We start from the raw sequence: 18,135 nt of genomic DNA, 5'->3' as shown, positions 1-18,135 counted from the left end.
ATATTACACAAAATCATATTCATAAGTACAAACCATGCATGTTATAATGACAAAGCGAGATGATAATAGAGCAATTTTCAGAAATGCTTTTAATGTTAGTGATCAGACTAAAACTGTAGTTTATTTATGTTATTGTGAATGCTCTCATTTGCTGCCTATTATGTTCAAAGTGACTAATGAGAAACAAAACCTTGATAACAAGATAATTCATAATTGAATACATGTAATTAAACTTTGTATGTTAATGTGTCAGATGTCATTTGTGTGTATTAGAATACATATACGGTTGTGGTGTTAATATTGATAAACATTTTACACAAATTAAAACATGTCAAACAAACATTAAAACAGCTGACTTGGTGGGTTGACTCTGACTCAGTTTCATTAAATATCTCCAGTCCAGATGTTTCCTCCCTGTGAGGAGGAGTCAATGCAAAACTCAGATATCTTCCAGCTCTACTTATCTGAGTGCAGAGAGGAGGACAGAGAACAGTGGACACACAGTTTAACATGATGGACTATAGGACAGGACTGCTGCTTTTAACTCTCTGCTGGGCAGGTGAAGATTTTCACTGATCTTAATTTGACATAGCTTTTATTTGGTGTCATCAGCTTATTTCACTCAATGTTTTTTATCCACTTGACAGGTGTTGATGGTCAGACTCTGACAGAATCTGAACCAGCGATTAAAAGACCTGGAGAATCCCACAGATTGACCTGTACAACATCTGGATTCACACTCAGCAGCTACTATATGGCCTGGGTCAGACAGGCTCCTGGAAAAGGACTGGAGTGGGTTGCGAGTATCTACAGTAGTAGCTACTACTCTCAGTCAGTTCAGGGCCGGTTTACCATCTCCAGAGACGACAGCAGACAGCAGCTGTTTCTGCAGATGAACAGTCTGAAGACTGAAGATTCTGCTGTTTATTATTGTGCTCGAGAGCCACAGTGACTGGAGTTGGTTGAGCAGCTGTACAAACTACTACAGTATTCTTACTGGGCTGATGAAGCCAAATAATGAAGATGATATATGTATGTAATATTTATACCATATATTTTTACATTATATTTTTAATATTACTATTTTTTTCTATGTTTTTTCCCCTAAGGTTTACATTAAATATCATTTTTAGATAATAAATTACCCTTCGTCTCTTCACCTTCATTATATAACGTCCTGCTTTCCTGAGAAATATTATTACTCAATATTAAACACACAAAAACACAATAAAGACCACTTGTTGGTAAAAGTGCCAAAAACATCACAACGATCTGGTTGCTTAAATTAAACTACTTCAACTCCTGCAGTAAGAAACATTTCTTGTCTTTCCTCATCCTCCCTGGGCTGATAAACTCTGCACTGTCTCACATGACTAATGTCCTCAGGTCAAGTCATTCAAAATGAGACAACACAGACATTTGAGTATGATTGTTGTATGACTGGCTTTTACGAATTCTGAAAAAAAACTAGTAAAAATCATGCTGCATGATATTTGATATATGATTTTATTTCTGACATAACCACACACATATGAAGGTAAAACCCAACTTTTTTATTCATGAAAAGAGCAAAATTTCAAAGTGGCTTGTTTGGTGCATATTTATCCATGTAGCTCTCAGTCTCGGCCCCCTAGCAGATGGGTCTGACCGCATACGCTGAGTTTGCTTGGGGGGGCAGGAGGAGCGCTGCCCCCTGGTGGCTCAAACAGGTAATTGCATTGTTTAAAAAATTAGTGGAATAATTACATCTGGCATGACCAGATATTTTATAAATATCTTAAATAACACAAAACAACTAAATGGTGATAGGTAATTCATCTGATTTCATATACTGCTTTAGTAAAAAAATATATTACCTGGCTGACGATGGGAGCAGCAGGACGCAAAAAACGAAAGTTACTGTTACACTATCTGGACATCTTGCCATGCCAACCTTGCAATAAAGGTTTCCTAAATGCCATGTATATAAATGTGATGTCAGCTTACTAATTGATTGCGGGTTTTGTGTAGATTTAGACTTTTATACGTTTAATTCCACTTTGTTTAAACGGCGAAGTGGAGAGGCCTCGTTCACCTGTTTTGAGCTGGCTGGTGAATGTGACGCTCATATCGTCCTTGCTGGATACACCGTGACTCTGTTTGTGGATCTACTGATCGCTGTGGATTACTTTTTTTCCGTGTCATTGGATTACGGCAAAATAAATAAATTTTCTCAACGTGTTTTAACGTTTTATGGTGAGTTTGGAGAGGCATCTCAACAGGCTGTAGGTCGAACACTGATTGTTCACTGTTACATTTTAGTTGAATTTAAGCGTCTGTTTATTGTGTTCCAAAACAGCCGTGCCGCGATGGGATTTCATAAGGGCGAATTGATAAATTGTTACAATGTAACTTAAAATCTGCTTTAAAAATAAACATATGTGTTTTGGAAAATAACGTTCAGCTTCGGCAGCTTTACCTATGTGCTAAAATATACAATGACGAAGCCTAGTGACAAGTCCATAGCAACCAGTGTTGAATTGGTTATATCCCAGCGTCCTTTGCTGAATGGTCTCAATGTTTTATTGTTTTATTTCATGTGAATACTAGTTTACTAGAGGAGTAACTTAGTATCTGAAGTAATGCAGTAATGCATGAAGTGTGCATTTAGTTTCCAGTGCTTATTGTGTTTCCACAACAATGTTAGTGAGTAAATCTACTGAAATGGCCACTACACCATAACAGAGTAGGATGTGTAAGATGAGAATGCAGAGGTTAACTCCTGTACATCATGGCTGTAAAAATCAAATGGTGTCTGTATTTCTTTGCTAAGTGCAAACTTGCATGCAAGGGGAGGATAATGGCTCTTTTTTTAAATAATTTTGCAGGGTAATAGGAGAATTATTAATGACGAGGAGAGGGTCAAGTCTTTTTAGGTTAGAGGCCACAAAACTCCTCTGGTGGCCCCTTAATTAAATAATGAACAGTCCCTAACTACTCCTTTCATTGGCACTTCCCATTGAACAACCCCGTCGGTCGTATTCTCCGCAATAAGTGTGGCACAGTGCTTGCACAGTACGATTTTTCACAGCAAACGGTATTGCCCATCCCTAAACATATTGCTCAAATTACACAATGTACTGACATATTGCACAACCCCAATAGCCTACGTATCGCACAAATTACATAATGCACTGACAATGCACAACCTCAATAGACTACGCATTGGACAACTAACATATTGCACAACCCCAATAGCCTATGCATTGCACAAATGACATAAATGACACCCTAATAGCCTACATATTGCACAAATGACACATTTCCACATAGCCCATGCAGTACGCTACTTATCGCCCGACAAAATAGGACACAACCCAGCCAGCCTACATGGTGGTGTTGAGAAGCTTAATGGACATAGGCACAAATGAGTGTTTATGTCGGTTTAGCCTGCATCTAGGAACCCTGAATCTTCTACCAGAGGGTAAAAGCTGAAATTCTGGGTGAAGTATGTGAGTCGGATCGGAAACTATTTTTTGTGCCTGTCTGATAACCAACTGCTCATAAATTGTCTGGGGGGACAGATGTTTTTGACCCCCATAATCTTCATAGCTGTCTGTACTTGATGGGCAATCTGTGATTTGGACTGTACTGTTAGGTTACCATACCATGTTGTGATGCCATATCTTAGAATACTCTCTAGTATTGCATGATAGAACAACAACATCATTTTTTGCTCAACTCCATACACTCTAAGTCTTCGTAGAAAAAGCATCCTCTGTTGAAATCTGGAACAGAGAGTGTTCACGTGGTCCTTCCAGCTAAGTGCATTATCGATATGCACACCAAGGTACTTGTAAGAGCTAACCTGGGTAATGGGTAAGTTGTTGATCACTACCAGTGTTGGGCAAGTTACTTCCAAAATGTAATACATTATAGATTACTAGTTACTGTCATTTGAGAGTAATTAGATATATTACAATATTACTGTCTCTGAATTGTAATGCGTTACACTACTTTTGCATTACTTTTGAGTTACTTTCACCAAAATAACAGGGGAAGTTTGATTTGGCAGCTAGCTTGTGAATTTCACCACCGGATCAATAAAGTCTCGTCTTTATCCACTTTAATACATCATAGATTATTTATATTTTGTATAATTAATATAAATATGCAAAGTAACTAAAGCTATACAAAATAGATAAGTAAAACATGTAATAGGCAAGTAGGAGAAAATGAAAATACTCAAAAGTATGGCATTGTTGTAAAATGTTTGTTTATAGCACTTCAATAAGAAATTCATGTTGTTTAGTTTAAAACACTCTAAAGGAAATGTTCAATTATAGTGTGATTAAAACTCACTATTAACATTATTTACAGTACTTGATTTACAGCTGATTTGTGAAAAGGTAGCCTACACAACCTTATTTAACAGTAATTTAGTTTTACTGCGAACCGTCACAGGAAGTGCTTTTATTTTGAAGTAGGCTACACGGAAGTTGTCTGTTGTGTAGCCTACTCTTGCTAGCTTACTGAGATGCAACATGTCCACTTTCTTGTTTGTAAAACTGCAACATATTGAACAGTAAATGGTCACAGTAAAAGACAAGCGTTTTTGGTCGTCATTCGAAGCCATTCCACTACGGGCGTAGTTACTCTCCACGGCTGATAAAAATGCAACGATATTTACGTGTAGCAAGCCTCAACATTAATTCCCGACATGTTTATATCTGTCAGCCGCTGACGTACCGTCACCTGTTGGGACATACATGCTGTCCGTACCGTCTCTGGTTCTGACCACGGGAACAGAAAAAGGACAGCTCACTTCAACGCAGCGTAATAACTCCTGAAAATAATATCCATCTCGCAAATGTATTTGTCTCTGCAGTCATCTCAACCATCGAATACAGCGACAGGAAAATAATACGGCTTTTTTTTTTTCCTGTGAAGAAATGTGTCGCGGTGTTGGTGAATTCTTAAAAAAACCAATGCACCACTAAATGTTGCGTTAAAATGCGTTGTAACTCGCGTTACTGAGATTGTAACGAGTATAATATTACCGAAATTTAATTAGTAATGCGTTATATTACTGCATTACAGCAAAAAGGAATACATTACTGTAATTGCGTTACTTTTGTAACGCGTTACTCCCAACACTGATCACTACACAGACACGTCTACTAGCTCGGTGACATTAACAGGAGTGAATGTGCAGCCTGAGGACACAGCTGTGTATTACTGTGTCCGTGTAAGCTACACAGTGATGCAAACCACCAACAGACCTGCACAAATACCCAGCAACCAGCATGTGACTCAAACACTAATTTACATGAGATTGCTATGGATAAAAGCGTCAAATGTAATGTAATCATTAATTCTTCAGTTCAACTTAACATGTACCATACAAACGGCCTTTATTTATGGTTAAATTATAGAACGGTAACACTTTATAATAATGGGACTGGAAATCTTTGTGACCCGTCAAATAAAAAACATTGTCAAGTAGTAAGTTAGTAAAAAGTAAAATTCATAAATATCCTACTTGGGTGAGCATTGTTCTCAGGCATTACTGTTTAAGTGCCTTATGTTGTTGTGAATACAGGAACCATAAAAATGCATCTGCAGTATACTGTAGTTTGTGTCAATGTAGTGACCTCAGTATTATTTTACCAACCCACAGTACAGGTTTTCTGAATAAATGTACACTGCTGTGACTGGTCAATTCTTTGAAGAAGATATGAACATCATTAATAAATCAGAAATCTTGATGATTCAAATACCTTAATTGATGCATTAATTAACGTAATGTTCCTGCATTAAGTCATGCATGATATCCTATTAATCTTTGTACATTCCTGAAGTACAACATGAATTCATGATCTTTCTTGCATGAAGTCATGCATGAATTCACGACAATTCATCTACTATAATTACAAAGTGTAACCGATAGAACAATACAAAACAAAAAGTGCTCTTGTCTCTGAATGTGATATTGTATCTAACATAGAATGACAAGCAACTATAATTAAAAAATGAACAAATAATAAATTATACAAACTATAACAGAGTGCTGGTTTAGGAGCCACTCCCTCCCCATTATGTCCTGATGCAAATCTTCAGTGTGTGCAGTGTACTTCTGTCCTGCTGACTGCTCTTGTTCTTTGTGTGGAGCATCAGATGTCACATCTCCAGCCTCAGGATGATGAACACACTCACTCTTCTGCTGGTTGCTCTCTCTCTGCCCTGTGAGTTCTCCTGCTTCTTGCTGTGTTTTCTTTTCTCAGACAACATGGACTGATGGTCAGTCAGTGACACCAGAAAACTTCCCAGATGCCTGTCTCACTTTATTCTGTGGTTCTTCTCTCCTTTCATCTCATCAGGTTGTACAGGTCAAAGTATGGAGTCTATTCCTTCCAGTTCAGTAGTGAAAAAGCCTGGGGAGACTCTCAGTCTCTCGTGCAGGGGATCTGGCTTCACATTTAGCTGCTGCACCATGCACTGGATCAGACAACCTGCAGGAGAAGGAATGGAATGGATAGGGAGAGGCTTCTCTGCTTCAAGTAGTAACACTTATGCCAGCAGTGTGCAGGGCCATGTAGAAATCAGTAGAGATGACAGCAACAGCATGGTGTATCTGAGACTGTCTAACTTAAAGCCAGAGGACTCTGCTGTGTATTACTGTGCAAAACACACACTGGTTAAAGGAAGCAGAGAGGCTTGACAAAAACACCTCATACAATTTATTTTCAAGAATACCTCCAGGTGGCAGTAGAAGATAAGACGTCACATGACACTAAGGAGAATGTCACAGTGTCTCTAAACCAAACACACACGCAAACATACATGCACATTATAAAAAGCAACAGCTGCTGTTGTGGTGTGTGACTTCCTGTTTACAAAACAGTAAATTAAACATGCTTTTACAGTAATGGTTAATAATGTCTATTGTTGATATCGAGCTGTAAGTGTTGCATGTTATATCCAGTATGGATGGCCCTTAATGGCATCATAATGATAATCATAATGTAAAATTATCATTTATTTCCCCCCAGAGATGTGTTGAGTTTCTCTTATAGGAGGAGGAGTCAATGCAAATCTCTGACCTCTTCCATCTCTACATATGTGTTGCAGAGTGAAGGACAGACACTAAATCACTGACATACACGCTGTAGACTGGACAGAGACAACTGGCTTTAACAATGATCACACCTGATTATTTGGTTGTTTTTCTCATCCTGTCATTTAACTGGGCAGGTAAGAACAAGAGATGTTTTTCTGATAAACCTCCTGGTACAAAGACAACATGGCTGCATTACAGAAACTAATGAGCTGTTTAAATGTCTGTAGGTACTGAGGGTCAAACACTGACTGAGTCTGAACCAGTGGTTAAAAGACCTGGAGAATCCCACAGACTGACCTGCACATATTCTGGGTTTGGTGGAGATTATAATAATGCTTGGATCAGACAGGCTGCTGGAAAAGGACTGGAATGGATTGCTTACATCAGCGGTTCTAGTAGCTACATCTACTACTCTCAGTCAGTCAAAGGCCGGTTTACCATCTCCAGAGAAAACAGCAGAGAGCAGCTGTATCTGCAGATGAACAGTCTGATGACTGAAGATTCTGCTGTTTATTATTGTGCTCGAGAGTCACAGTGACACAGGAAGGAGCAACACTGTACAAAAACTCAACATGTCAAAACAAGTCAAAACTTTGCTTTCTTCTTTTCTCATTCACATAATAAGCTTCAGTTCAACATCATCAACACATTCAGAGAAAGAGTCTCAATAAAACTGTTCCATTCACACATGTTTTATTGCAGATCCCCCATATATACTGTAGTTGAAGCAGACATTAAATATTCTGTTAATCTGTTGATTCTGTTGTAAATATAAATCTATTTGTCTGAAATGTTTGACTTGTGTTAGACAATTTGTTAAAAACAAATGGAATTTAAGTTTGTTTTAAGTTTGTAATAATAACTACATTTTCTTTCATGTGTCAAAAATATATTTCATATCACAATTTAAAGCTTTACTTGTGACAGGATAGTCCATCCTTCTTTTATAGCCTGTCAGTGTCCTTCTCTATGCAAAGTGAACTTCTTCACAGTCTGCTATAAAGACTTGATCTCATGCTGTCAGTTGCAGCAGAAGAAGAGAAGCTCCCATCAGATCACCTTCAATAACAACCATGTTCTCTGTAGCTCTGCTGCTGCTGCTGCTGGCTGCTGGATCCTGTAAGTCTCACTGAGGCAGAGACACTGACAGTATGATCACAGCACACTGTTCACTGCTATTACACTGATTCAATACTCAACATGTTTTCCTCCACAGGTGTGAAGTGTGAACAGTTGACACAGCCAGCCTCTGTGACTGTGCAGCCAGGTCAACGTCTGACCATCACCTGTCAGGTCTCTTATTCTGTTGGTAGCTACTACACAGCTTGGATCAGACAGCCTGCAGGGAAAGGACTGGAGTGGATTGGATATGGCTGTGTTGGATGCACCACATACTACAAAGATTCACTGAAGAACAAGTTCAGTATCAGCTTGGACTCTTCCAGCAACACAGTGACTCTAAATGGACAGAATGTGCAGCCTGAAGACACTGCTGTGTATTACTGTGCCAGAGAGCCACAGTAACACAAACCATCAGTAGACCTGAACAAAAACCCCTCAGAGTCTGAACATTTGTAACATGAAGCCACCAGAGGAGGAGCCCTCAGACCACTAATGGTTTCAACACCAGCTCACTGTTACAGCAAGGAGAGAAACAGACACAAGACAAATGTAGCTCAGCGTAAGTTCTTACAGGAAGACTTCATATTCCTTTTTCATCACTCCTAGTTGATCAGCTGTTTCTCAGCATGTCACTTGTCAGTAGGCAATCAGATTCAGCTGTGTCGTTAATTAAACCAATCAGAGTTGGGCATTTGTCACAAGCCTATCACAGCATGACATCCTGTTTTAAATCTGCTCTCTCCTCTGCGGTTGTCAGTTGTCGTGTCTAAACTTTTGTTTATTTATATTATTGTGAATGATCTAATGTGCTGCCCATTACGCTCAAAGTGACTAATGAGAAACAGAGCCTTAATACCAAGATTAATCATAATTTAAGTATTTTGAATAAACCTTGAGAAAAACAGATGTAATTTGTGTATTGTTAGAATACATGTGGCTATAATGTTAATACTGATAAACATGTTACACAAATTAAGACTCTTGCACATTAATTTTTCATTAATAAATGAATTTAATAAATAAATAGAATTATAGGCTATAGGCTATAATTGACTATAGGACAGGACTGCTGCTTTTAACTATCTGCTGGGCAGGTGAAGATTTTCATTGATATTTATTTGACACAGTTTTAATTTCTATAACTGACATTTTTCACATTTTCTTTTGTCCTGACAGGTGTTGATGGGCAGACTCTAATAGAATCTGAACCAGTGGTTAAAAGACCTGGAGAATCTCACAGATTGACCTGTACAGCCTCTGGGTTTAACTTTTGTTTTTTATGTGTCAGATGTCATTTGTGTATTATTAGAATGAATATGGTTGTGGTGTTAATGCCGGCTAACATTTTACACAAATTAAAACATGTCAGACAAACATTTAAACAACTGACTTGGAGGGTTGACTCCTGCACATTCATTTCCTAGTTTAATTAAATATCTCCAGTCCAGATGTTTCCTCCCTGTGAGGAGGAGTTAATGCAAAACTCAGATATCTTCCACCTCTACTTATCTGAGTGCAGAGAGGAGGACAGAGAACAGTGGACACACAGTTTAACATGATGGACTATAGGACAGGACTGCTGCTTTTAACTATCTGCTGGGCAGGTGAAGATTTTCACTGATCTTGATTTGAAGTTGTCTTTAAAACATTACCAAAATAGAAAAGCAACTGATTATTTTCTTTATTTGACAGGTGTCGATGGTCAGACTCTGACAGAATCTGAACCAGCAGTTAAAAGAACTGGAGAATCCCACAGATTGACCTGTACAACATCTGGATTGTCATTCAGTAGCTACTGGATGGCCTGGATCAGACAGGCTCCCGGAAAAGGACTGGAGTGGGTTGCAAGTAGCTATGACAGTAGCTACATCTACTACTCTCAGTCAGTCCAAGGCCGGTTTACCATCTCCAGAGACAACAGCAGAGAGCAGCTGTATCTGCAGATGAACAGTCTGAAGACTGAAGATTCTGCTGTTTATTATTGTGCTCGAGACCCACAGTGACTGGAGTTGGTTGAGCAGCTGTACAAAATCCTGCAGTACTCATTCTTTCAGGCTGGTAGTGCACAAGTTTGAAATATTTTTCATAAAATGTATATATTTAAACATTTTATATTACATTTTTGTTGTTTTCAGGTTGTTAAGTTGTTTTATATTCTGTAATTTTATTTTCATATATGTTTTTTTATTATAAATGAATAATCCTCCCTGTATTATACACAAACTTGAAAACACATTAAAAACGCAATAAAGATCACTCATTGATACAAGGTCCAAAGACAGCCCAACAATCTGGTTGCTGAAATTAAACTTCTACAAATACTTTACATTTCTACAAAATAAGACACAATACTGTCTGTAAATGATATGATGTGGAATCTATGAGAATGAAAAATAATGTTACTGTTTCTTTTATAAAATCACTAGAGGACAGTCAGTGTCTAGTTTCTCTCTCCTCTGTTACTAAAAGGAGAAACTCAGATCTGCTGTTCTCATTGATCTTAACTGACTGATACTCAAACTCTGAAATGATTCATATTGTTCTGTAATAAAATCAATAGGTAAATAAGAATATGTCACTCTTTCCATCACATACTGTAGTTTTATTAAAATTATTAATATATATAAATATATTAAGAGAAAACAGCTGAAAGTGGAGATGAGTGATGACAGCATTTAACATTATTGTTTAGAGTGAATTTACTTGTATTGTGTATGGAGATAACTATTTTATATAAAAAAGATTATTAATGTTTAAAGATAGAATAATAATATATTCAATAAGGTATTATTGTTGTGTATTAACACAAATGAAAGTCTAGAAAATATGTGGAGACAATATTGACAGTTTAATACATATCTGTACCTAGATATGAAGAAATAAAACATGACACACATATTTTCACTCTGCAGATATAATAACACTGAACAAACTCTTCTATTGACTCCAGTTAGACCAACATTGATGCTTCATATGTTTGATTTTATGCAAACTCAGTGACCTTCCTTGTTTCTCAGCTATAAAAACATCACATCAGGCTGTCAGTGGAGTTCACAGCACGTCAGTTTCAACATAAACCATGTTCTCTGTAGCTCTGCTGCTGCTGTTGGCAGCTGGATGTGAGTCTCTCTGGATTTGTTGAAGTCAACAGTTCTTCTTTTGCATTATAACTTGATCATTTGTTACAAAACATTTTCTTTTTTAACAGGTGTGAAGTGTGAACATTTGACCCAGCCAGCCTCTGTGACTGTGCAGCCAGGTCAACGTCTGACCATCACCTGTCAGGTCTCTTATTCTCTTGATAGCTACTACACAGCTTGGATTAGACAGCCTGCAGGGAAAGGACTGGAGTGGATTAGTAGAGATACAAACGTCAAAGATTCACTGAAGAACAAGTTCAGTATCGACTTAGAGACTTCCAGCAACACAGTGACTCTAAATGGACAGAATGTGCAGCCTGAAGACACTGCTGTGTATTACTGTGCCAGAGAGCCACAGTAACACAAACCATCAGTAGACCTGAACAAAAACCCCTCAGAGCCTGAACACTTGTAACATGAAGCCACCAGAGGAGGAGCCCTCAGACCACTAATGGTTTCAACACCAGACCACTGTTACAGTAAAGAGAGAAACAGACACAACACAAATGGTTCTTAATTCAATTTATCAGCCACAGTTTTCATCAATTTAATTACTTTAAAATTACAATCAATGATACATCAAAATAAAAAGTCTTATTCATAAATACTAACCATGAATGTTATAATAGTATGACACAGTGAGATCAATACAAAGCAGTTGTCATAAATGATACTAGATGTTGGTGATCAGAATGAAACCGATTATTTATATTATTGTGAATGCTCTCATGTGCTGCCCATTCTGCTCACAGAGACCAATGAGAAACAGAGCCTTGATACCAAGATTAAACATAATTTAAGTATTTTGAATAAACCTTGAGAAAAACAGATGTAATTTGTGTATTGTTAGAATACATGTGGCTATAATGTTAATACTGATAAACATGTTACACAAATTAAGACTCTTGCACATTCATTTTTCATTAATAAATGAATTTAATAAATAAATAGAATTATAGGCTATAGGCTATAATTGACTATAGGACAGGACTGCTGCTTTTAACTATCTGCTGGGCAGGTGAAGATTTTCATTGATATTTATTTGACACAGTTTTAATTTCTATAACTGACATTTTTCACATTTTCCTTTTGTCCTGACAGGTGTTGATGGGCAGACTCTAATAGAATCTGAACCAGTGGTTAAAAGACCTGGAGAATCTCACAGATTGACCTGTACAGCCTCTGGGTTTAACTTTGGTAGCTCTTGGATGGCCTGGATCAGACAGGCTCCTGGAAAAGGACTGGAGTGGTTAGCAACTATCAAATATGATAGTGCTAGCATCTACTACTCTCAGTCAGTTCAAGGCCGGTTTATCATCTCCAGAGACAACAGCAGAGAGCAGCTGTTTCTGCAGATGAACAGTCTGAAGACTGAAGATTCTGCTGTTTATTATTGTGCTCGACAGCCACAGTGACTGGAGTTGGTTGAGCAGCTGTACAAAATCCTGCAGATCCCGTTCTTATAGATATATTCTTAGAAAAAAATATTTTTTTATAGCTTTTGTTGTTTTCAATAAAAACATGACAATGTGCCCTGAAAAAGATAGACATTATTAACTACCAACAACAATATCTTACTTTAATTTCAATTTATTGAATTTATTTGAGATATAGCATATCATTTTAGAGGGGGTCCTATCAATTATCACTTCCTTACAAAAGAGCCAAAGACAGCAAAATAATCTTTATCCAGGTATGAATAAATAAATACTACATACACATTTCAGCCATGTGGCATCTAAAGTGGGAGTGACAAATAATGTTACATTTTCTTTCATAAAAACCATAGAAGGGGTCAGTCTCAAGTTTCTCTGTCCTCTATATGGAAACACTTAGTTCTGCTTATCTCATTGATTTTGACTGACTGCCACTCAAAACTACAATTTTATACTCAGACCCTTTGAGAGCTTGCTTCACCCCAACAGAAATAGAACATTTAGGTGCTGGATCAGCAGTGACTGATTCTTCATATATTAATTTAGTTGTATAGTTCTCCTTTTCATCATTTCAAATCAATTTCAATATAAACAGCTAGAAGACTGAAGGAGCTGCTGTTTATTCTTGTGTATGTAAGCCATTGGGTTGGAAGCTGAATGGATACTGTAATAATACTGCAATAAGGCAAACTTTTACTTCCTTGGCTCTTGGAGGAAAAACTAAGCATTCCTTTGTCACATTGTTTCCTCTATTAGCAGTAATCCACCTCACTTAGGTGAACAATAACCTTTTAAATTAACGTCTTAGACTGACATTACAGCTTGTACTTTATACATTGAACTACACACCACACAATCTTACCCTCTTAGAAATGCACACAGTTGAAAAACTGTCAAAAACAATGAAGAACATATTTATTTCAGTCTGTTTCGAAAACCTCTCTCTCTCTCTCTCTCTCTCTCTCTCTCTCTCTCTCTCTCTCTCTCTCTCTCTCTCTCTCTCTCTCTCTCTCTCTCTCTCTCTCTCTTTCCTACAGAGTCCAGCACTTCTGACGGAAAACTGTATCTCCCGCTGCTAAATGTTAATTGCATGTAATGCATAATCCCCACCCATTCTGTCAACACATTATATAATCCCCATAACCCTCTGCAGTTGCAGACTGAGTCAAGTTCCCACCATGACAGTTGTACAAAGTGTCCTCCTCTTGGCTCTCATTTCAGGTGAGTGAAGTCGGGGTTGAGTGAAGGAGGAGAAATGGAGCTTTGGATGTCGGCTGGCTCCCTGTAATGTAAACTCTGTCTCTTCCAGCTGCTCAGGGCCAGTCCCTCACCTCCTCAGAGCCAGTGGTGAGCAGACCTGGACAACCAGTCACTCTGTCCTGTAATGTGAACGGACTGCCTCTAGCTTGGCTGCACTGGATTCGTCAGAAACCAGGGAAAGGACTGGAATGGATCGGACGCATTGATAGCGGAACTGACACAATATTTGCCCAAAGTGTCCGAGGCCAGTTTTCCATCACCAAAGACACTTCCCAAAATCTTGTGCCCTTAGAGGTTAAAAGTCTGAAACAAGAAGACTCTGCAGTTTTGAATGTGAAGTTTCACATTCAAAACTTATTTTTTTTTACGGCTTCAAATCTTTTTTTTTCAGTTTCAGATCTGTTTTTCAGTTTCAGATCAGTTTTTTTCAGTTTCAGACTTTTGGCCCTGATTTTGCGTAGGGGGCGTGGCTTCAACTCAGAGGGGCGTGGAATTATGAGTAGCAGCCTAACAAAGAAGGCAGAAGACTCTCCTCAGTCATGTTGCCTTCAGGAAATTGTGTTACTGCGAGAACTATGACTGAATGCTTTCTATCCACCATATACATGTGATTTTTACTAAAGAAACTGATGCCAGTGACAAAGTTCCATTTAAAAAACTGTTTTGGACAACACGTGGTACCAATTACACTATAACAGCAATAAACTGTGCCAGATTGTGCAGTTCAGCAGGAACAATGACTTCTCCCACTTCCATGTACGACTTTGAATGTATGCACCACAGTATTCCGTTCTCTTAATACATCCATGCAGTATTCACTCGGCAGTCAGCATGGCGTCCGCTCCACCAAGGCAACCCTGGCGCCAGCGCACAGGTAAGACATGTGAAAGATATTAGCATTTTTTAATAGATACTTTGGGACATTATCCCCGCAGTGGCATTTTTTTGTCATTAACACAAAGGGAAAATAGGTGGACAGCTGGACAAAGCTGGAAATGAAGCATTGCAGCCACTGTCGAGTTATGGTCATTCTGACAAACAGAGGTTAACAAAGACACTACATGTTAAAGTCAAAAAGCTTGAGCTGGACACTGAAATTAGTATAAAAACACCAGCTAGTGTGAAGCTAACATTAGTTAATGCTAACCTTTATAATAACAACAGGTTCCTTTTTTTCTTTTTGTAGCTCCAGACCAACCCACAATTACATGCCATGTGTTTGAATCTATGCAAACTCAGAAATCTTCCTGGTGACCCAGTTATAAAGACTTCACATGAGACTGTCAGTGGAGGTTAAAGAGGATCAGAACTCACATCTTGTCAGTTTCAACATAAACCATGTTCTCTGAAGCTCTGCTGCTGCTGTTGTTAGCTGGATGTGAGTCTCTTTGTCAAAGTCAGTAGTTCTTCTTTTGCAGTACAACTTGATCATTTGTTAGAAAACCTTTTCTTTTTTTAACAGGTGTGAAGTGTGAGCAGTTGACCCAGCCAGCCTCTGTGACTGTGCAGCCAGGTCAACGTCTGACCATCACCTGTCAGGTCTCTTATTCTCTCAGCAGCTACTACACAGCTTGGATCAGACAGCCTGCAGGGAAAGGACTGGAGTGGATTGTAAGTGGACGTGTTGGATCCACAACGTACTACAAAGATTCACTGAAGAACAAGTTCAGTATCAGCTTGGACTCTTCCAGCAACACAGTGACTCTAAATGGACAGAATGTGCAGCCTGAAGACACTGCTGTGTATTACTGTGCCAGAGAGCCACAGTAACACAAACCATCAGTAGACCTGAACAAAAACCCCTCAGAGCCTGAACACTTGTAACATGAAGCCACCAGAGGAGGAGCCCTCAGACCACTAATGGTTTCAACACCAGCTCTCTGTTACAGTAAAGAGAGAAACATACACAACACAAATGGTTCTTAATTCAATTTGACAGCCACAGTTTGTATCAATTTAAATACTTTGAAATTTCAATCAATGATAAATCATTATATGTTCATAACTATAATCTTCAAGTGATGGAATAAATTCAGCTCACAACTTTATTTTAAACGAATGTAATATAACTACAGTAGAAATTAATCCTCAAAGTCAGTGTCACTATTATTTAATAATTATGTAAATCCTAATTGCATCAGTAATGGAATACTCTTTAGGAAACATCATTGTGATGTTAATTAGTCAAACTACAAACAAAAATCTTTTCATTAACTATCTAACATGTTTTTGTCAGAGGTTAAAGTTCCACCTTTCCTTTATGAGACATGAAGACCTGAACATTTCATCTTCATTTTGAATTATTCAAATATACTTTAGTCAGCTGATTTACTATCATCAGTATGTAAATCAGCCTCCTTGTGTGTTGCCTCATAAAGAAGTGAACTGTGTGTGTGTGTGTCAGTGAGAGACAGAAGAGTTCACATCAGTTCAGCTTCAACATCAACATGTTCTCTGTAGCTCTGATACTGCTGCTGGCTGCTGGATCCTGTGAGGAGCTTTCAGTGGATTCACTCTAATACACACATTAGAAACACTGAATAGTCAGATGGATGATGGAGATAATGTTGATTTGTGTTTCCACAGGTGTGAACAGTATTGATCTCATCCAGACAGACTCAATGGTTGTGCAGCCTGGACAGTCTCTGACCATCAGCTGTCAGGTCTCTGGTTATTCTTTGACTGATAACAGCTATGCAACAGGTTGGATCAGACAGAGTGAAGGAAAACCAATGGACTGGATTTCCCATCAGTGGGGAACAAGTGGCCTTATTCAAAATAATGCTCTGAAGAACAAGTTCAGCTACAGCAGAGACACTTCTGCTCTAACAGTGACTCTAAAAGGACAGAATGTGCAGCCTGAGGACACAGCTGTGTATTACTGTGTACGTTACCCCACAGTGATACAAACCACCAAGAGACCTGCACAAATACCCAGCAACCAGCATGACTCAACCACACACACTTTGTAAAATGAATGTAAACAAATAAATTATCCAGCAGAGTATATGTGGCCAGTTACTCCCTGATAGATCAGAATCAGAATCAGAATCAGAATCAGAAAAGCTTTATTGCCAAGTATGTTTTTTATACATACAAGGAATTTGTTCTGGTGTTGTAGGTGCAGGTCACATTCTCTAAAATAAGTTAAACAAACAGGTTAAACAGAACAAACAATATAAGTAAATAAATATATGTATATATATATATATATATATATATATATATATATATATATATATATATATATACACACACAGTTTTCCTACATGGGCAATTCAATGCCATATTCAGATTTGAGATGTAATGTGAAGAAACTGCTTAGATATTGGAAAAATAGTTGTTTTTACTATGAATAATTACTCAGTTATTATTATTATTATTATTATTATTATTATTATTATTATTATTATTATTATTATTATCAGGCTACATCTGTAAGATGTATGGTGTGCCCGAGGTTGATGCATGCAACAAAGCAAGAGTGAAGTTGTTTTGCAAAGGTCGTCCACAAGAGACTCTGCCTCCAACCTCAGATGCAGTGAAGTTTCATATCATGCGTTCACACTATCAAGCGACAATCTGGAACCAAGCTCACCTGCCGCATCCTGATCTTGCTCCAGTGGATGAAATGGGATGGATGCACAATGAAGGTCAATTAGTGCCACGGCTAATTTCTCTGCCACCTATGCCTAAAGCCTGCAGGGAGTTCACTTCATGTGGGTGTACCAAGGGATGCCTCAGCCAACGCTGCAGCTGCAGGTATGTGTATAGGGAATTAGCTGATGTTGATCATTGTGTACAAGAATGTACAAATGTGACTATATACTATAGACTGGTAGAGTATTCCAATGTACCTGTACTTGTACTGGTTGTAATCTTTCTATTCTATTCTATTTAATCTATTCTATTCAGAAAGAGTCGCATGGAATGTATAGACGCATGCAACTGCATTGAAACATTGAAAAGGACTGTGAATAAGCTGTCACTGTAACTTCTACTGGGATATAGTTCAATGATATCAACATGACCCATGGATCTTCCTGCTTTTGGATCTTATTTGATTGACAACTTCTTT

The 18,135-nt window shown here is 38.1% G+C and overlaps 1 long non-coding RNA gene and 6 gene segments (V, D, J or C); all 7 read left to right on the top strand.

Moving 5' to 3' along the window:
* Positions 1-449: 449 nt before the first annotated feature.
* Positions 450-12,776, top strand: LOC118494172. The segment is given in 3 exon segments: positions 450-559; positions 648-815; positions 12,637-12,776. Coding segments are annotated over 3 exon segments (357 nt in total).
* Positions 8,140-8,656, top strand: LOC116051906. The segment is given in 2 exon segments: positions 8,140-8,218; positions 8,316-8,656. Coding segments are annotated over 2 exon segments (354 nt in total).
* On the top strand, positions 11,150-11,760 carry LOC116051925. The segment is given in 2 exon segments: positions 11,150-11,340; positions 11,430-11,760. Coding segments are annotated over 2 exon segments (333 nt in total).
* A 1,177-nt stretch (positions 12,777-13,953) lies between the features above and the next one.
* On the top strand, positions 13,954-14,381 carry LOC116051963 (the record flags this gene model as incomplete). The annotated part of the segment is given in 2 exon segments: positions 13,954-14,018; positions 14,107-14,381. Coding segments are annotated over 2 exon segments (318 nt in total), but the record flags the coding sequence as incomplete, so codon positions are not given.
* Positions 14,382-14,689: 308 nt separating this feature from the next.
* Positions 14,690-15,261, top strand: LOC118494206. The gene is made up of 3 exons (XR_004896283.1): positions 14,690-14,846; positions 15,173-15,177; positions 15,250-15,261. It is a non-coding gene; the product is annotated as an uncharacterized LOC118494206 (long non-coding RNA).
* A 99-nt stretch (positions 15,262-15,360) lies between these two features.
* LOC116051915 lies at positions 15,361-15,849 on the top strand. The segment is given in 2 exon segments: positions 15,361-15,435; positions 15,520-15,849. Coding segments are annotated over 2 exon segments (348 nt in total).
* Positions 15,850-16,484: 635 nt separating this feature from the next.
* On the top strand, positions 16,485-17,058 carry LOC118494193. The segment is given in 2 exon segments: positions 16,485-16,547; positions 16,644-17,058. Coding segments are annotated over 2 exon segments (429 nt in total).
* The last annotated feature ends 1,077 nt before the right edge of the window (positions 17,059-18,135 follow it).

The sequence above is a fragment of the Sander lucioperca genome, chromosome 21 (genome assembly GCF_008315115.2).
Source record: "Sander lucioperca isolate FBNREF2018 chromosome 21, SLUC_FBN_1.2, whole genome shotgun sequence".
NCBI lineage: Eukaryota > Metazoa > Chordata > Actinopteri > Perciformes > Percidae > Sander > Sander lucioperca.
The sequence above is the reverse complement of the archived record's forward strand: the minus strand, read 5'-3'. Positions and strand labels throughout refer to the sequence as shown.